The 4191-nt window shown below is 66.6% G+C and overlaps 1 protein-coding gene across 1 annotated transcript; it reads right to left on the bottom strand.

Annotated features, from left to right (window-relative positions):
* Positions 1-447: 447 nt before the first annotated feature.
* On the bottom strand, positions 448-2996 carry MNEG_7643 (T-complex protein 1 subunit theta; the record flags this gene model as incomplete). Its single annotated transcript, XM_014043883.1, has 8 exons — positions 448-528; positions 625-682; positions 1151-1302; positions 1517-1663; positions 1922-2026; positions 2272-2376; positions 2575-2732; positions 2858-2996. The coding sequence occupies 8 exons, from the start codon at positions 2994-2996 to the stop codon at positions 448-450; spliced, it is 945 nt and encodes a 314-aa protein (XP_013899337.1).
* Between the last annotated feature and the right edge of the window lie 1195 nt (positions 2997-4191).

Below are 4191 nucleotides of genomic sequence, written 5' to 3' on the forward strand. Positions count from 1 at the left end.
CCCCAAACTGCCCCGCCCGCCCACCTGCTGCAGCACCACGCAGTTCACGCCCCCAATCTCCTGCACCGCCAGCCGCTTCGCCCGCCCCAGGTCCGCGGGCCCCGGCGCCTGCAGCTTGGTCAGCGCGGTCGCGTCGGTCGCGCGGCAGAAGCGCCGCATGTCAAACTTGGATGGGATGCGGAGGGCCATCATGCCGTATTTCTCGATGAAGTGCATCGCCATCTCCCCGATGGCACCGCCGGACGCGACGACCTGGGGGTGTGGTGTGTGTGTGTGTGTGTGTGTGTGTGGGATGAGAGACAGACAAAGAGAGGGAGGGAGAGAGGAGTGTGGAGAGAGAGATGCCTGATTTGCAAATCGGTGTGGGGGTGCACGATGCTGCAAGAGCAGTCAATGATGCCAGGGAGCAGCGCGTTCCAGCTGCCCGGCGAAGGGGATGATCACCCTTCAGGCTGCGGCCCCACCCTCCAGGCGCGCGGCTTCGCCCGCTCCCGCGTCCCGCCCTGCTCGCGGCCGGCTGCGTCGCCCCTGCCGTGCCCAAGCACATGGGGCGCGACCCGCCCCTGCCCCTGCCCCAGCCCCACACGGCAGAGGAGCCCTGCCCCCGGGTCCTGCCCCTCCCACCTTGGCTCCCGAATCCGCAATGGCCTTGATGTACTCCTCAAGCTTGGCCTCCTCGGTCCTGGGGTTGACGAGGGGTTGCGAGGGGTTTGGGGGGTTGAGTGGGGTTTCGGGCTGTTGAGAGGTGTTGGGAGCAACAGGGGACGCGCGGTACACAGCACCTGATGGGGTGCCAGGCCATGCTCCAGGGGGCAGTGCCGGGCGAGGCGTCGGGCGAAGCCGAGGCGCGCGCCGCAGCTCGCACACACCCACGCCCCAGCCCTCACCCTACCCTCCCCTCACCGCACCTACGCCCCCCTCCCCCGAGCCCCCGCCACGCCGCCGGCGCGCTCTGTAACTGACAGCCGCCACCCCCTGCAAGGATCCAGACGCTCGCCGTCGCCAGCGGGCCCGACCAAACACCAGCCGGCCCAGGGCGCCGGCACGCCGCATTGACCGCCGCCGCCCCAAACAGAGGTGTCACATTAACCCACGCGCCGCCGGCCCCAGCACAACAGCAGCCGGCCGGGGCGCGCCAAGCCGCGCGCACCGCGAGTAGTTCTCCAGCTCCTCTGCGCTTTTGATGAGCACGGTGCCCTTTGTCTCAGTGCCCGTGGTGTCCACGCCCTGCGCGTACACCACCACGCCCGCGTCCTCCACCTCCTTGACAGTGCCCTCCGCGTCGCGCTTCAGGACCATCCCCTGAGTGTGTGTGTGTGTGTGTGTGTGTCAAGCGTGAGCATGTGTTCGTGTACGTGTGCGTGTGTGCCCTGCCTCCCGTCATCCCCCCTGCCACCCCGCTTCCCGCACACCCCCTGCTTGCATACGCAGGCGCGCTCATGCCTGCCTTGCCACTGGTCCTCCTGCCCTCCGATTCCGCCTCGTGCCCCGGCCCTGGGCCCTTAACCCCCCCCACCTTGACGACCCTGCTGTCCGGCAGCCCCCCGCCCATGAGCTTCACTATGCGGACGTTGTCCACGTTGAAGTTGGCGGGGTTGGCGGGGCACACGTCGATGCAGGCCTCCGCAACCAGCCCAGTCAGCAGGTCCTCGTAGCCGTGGACCTGCGGGGTGATGGCGATGATTGTTTTGGGGGGAGCAGGACCAGTAGGGAGGTTTGGCGTCGATACTTGTGGGGGTGTCCAATGCACCGCAGTCCGCCCAGGCGCCTCTCGGTTTCGAGCAAGAATGCGAGAAGGCTCTCAGCTAGGCCAGGCGACCGCGGCGTGACATGGTTCCGCCCGGCGCCGCCCAAGCGCTCCTCTGCTGCGGGCGCCGCGGTGGGCCGCCGTTGCGTGTGGCCGCATTCTCGTCAGCCGCACCTTGCTGCTGACTGCGCCCCGCAGCCGCCGCGCCACCTGGGCTTTGTCCTTCACGTCCAGGTCAGCGGAGCCGGGCAGAACCAGGGACTCCAGGATTTCCAACGCCTGGGCGAGTTTTGCAGTGTTTTTGGGGGCGGTTCATGGATGCTGGAGTGGCGCCTTGCGTTGCGCCTGCTCACATAAAGCCAGTCAGCAAGCTGCCGAAGCGCGGGCCGCGCCGCGTCGTGCCGCTGCCTGCGCAGGCAGGGGAGAGCTGCAGCTGCAGCTGCGCCTGCAGCCGCGGCCGCCGGCGTTGGCTAGGCTGCTCTGACGGCCGCCACGGCCGAGAAAGTCCGCTCCTTCCATCGCACCTTGTCCAGCGATTTCTGGTAGCCGTCTGCGATCTCCGCCGTGTGCAGCCCCTCCCGCAAGAGCCCCTCCGCATTGCCCAGCAGCTCGCCCGCCAGCGACAGCACCTGCGCGGCGGTGCATGCGCCGTCGGGATGGTGCACCCGGCTACAGACGCGGTAGGCCAAGCGCAAGGCACAGCCCAGCAGCGAAGCAGGCGCTGCCAGCTGCTGCATGCAAGCGTGCCCTAGGTACTTGCTGAGAACATAAGATCGCGAATGAACTGTCAAAGTCGACAAACATGCAGCAGGCCGTGCGTCGCTCACCAGGTTGGTGCCGTCGCCGACCTCCGCCGCCTGCGCTTTGGCCGCCATCACGAGCAGCTTTGCCGCTGGATGGTTCACCTCCAGCTCCGTGACGATAGTTGAAGCGTCGCTGGTGACAAACAGCTTTTCAAGGTGGTTTATGACCATCTTGTTCATGCCTACAGAGCGCGGGAGCACTCAGATCAGTCCAGAAGCGCGCGGGCAAGCAGAGCATGGAGGGCCCAAAGACCCTCGATCGCCAGTGATCAGGGGTCCCTGAGCATAAACATTGCTCCTGGCGCACCGTTGGGCCCCAGAGAAGTCCTGGTTATCTGCGACAGCCCCTTGCATGCGTCGATGTTCTTGATCACGGCCTCCTCCACGCCGCTAAAGTATTTATGTCCCTCCTTGAGCATCGACTGCAGTCCATAGGGGGTCCCCATCCCGCCCACAGCTGCTAGTGCCGCTGAGTTGAGCGCGCCTGATCGGCAAGGGCAAGTTCAGGCTAGCTGTTCAACAAGCAAGCACCGCAATATGCTGATGGTGTTATCTCAAGTGTCTGGATTGTGTTGAAGGCCGATGTCGCACATGCTCCCAAGCGCTGTCCTCTGTTTTCGGCACTGGGTCGCGCCTGCCCACGTCCCCGGCCACCTGTACGGGTAATCACTTCAGCAATTTTTCAAGAAGTTATTTTTGCACGATATGTATCATCACTCAACATATGTAGATCGCTGTTGCTGATGTCGAAGCGGAGGAGCAGCGGGGAATCACAGCGAGGGGGCAAGAAGCAGCAAGGCACAACTATCAGGTGATTGATATTCGCCTGACTAGCCCTTGCTGTGTGCGTAGCCACCACCCGTGTCGTCACCAGGTGTGCCGCTGCTGCTGCTGCCGCTGCTGCCGCCGCTTCCGCAGGGAGGGCGTGGGCTTTGCTCAGCTTGAGCTCCCATCCGACAGCCAGGTGAATGAGATACTGCGCAAAGCAAGCCTTGTACAGTCACAGTGTCTGAGAGGCGGTTGCAAATGCGCGTGCGACTGTTGCAGAGGGCTCCAATCAGTAGCGCGCCCGCAGGGCGGCCCAGCATGTGGCAGCGGCGTCGGCGTCGCCTGACAAGCCTGCCGCGCATGGCCGCTTCCGCGCAGGGCTGCCTATTGTGGGGATCCGGTTGGATCGAGGTCACCGCCGGCTGCCTGGACGTCTGCGGGTGAGAGGCGCACCCCCACCACCGAGCCCCGCGCGCGGCCCACGGGTGCCGCAGGCAGCGGCGTGCGGACGCGGCGCAGCAGCTGGCGGGACGCCCCGCCCCAGCCAGCGCCTGGCTGCTTTTGTCGTAGCGTGCGGCCGGGTCCTGAACGATCCGGTGACCTTGCACCCGCAGCCATCATTCGCCTGTGTGACCTGGATGCATACGATGTTGAGCTGCCCCCTGCCCCCCCTCGTGGCAGGTACATCGCCACGCCATCCACGCCGCCCTTCCCTTTCACTGCCGACCCCCGCGCCGGCGGCGCCCTGCTGCTGCAGCCCGCGCCCGGCGCCGCGCGCGCCCCGCGGCTGCCGTCCGCCGCCCACGCGACTGCCGTCGTCCACGCCGCCGCGCCGCAGCCGGGCGGCGGCGGAGCCAGCGGCGGCAGCAGCGG

This window comes from Monoraphidium neglectum (assembly GCF_000611645.1).
Source record: "Monoraphidium neglectum strain SAG 48.87 unplaced genomic scaffold scaffold01372, whole genome shotgun sequence".
NCBI lineage: Eukaryota > Viridiplantae > Chlorophyta > Chlorophyceae > Sphaeropleales > Selenastraceae > Monoraphidium > Monoraphidium neglectum.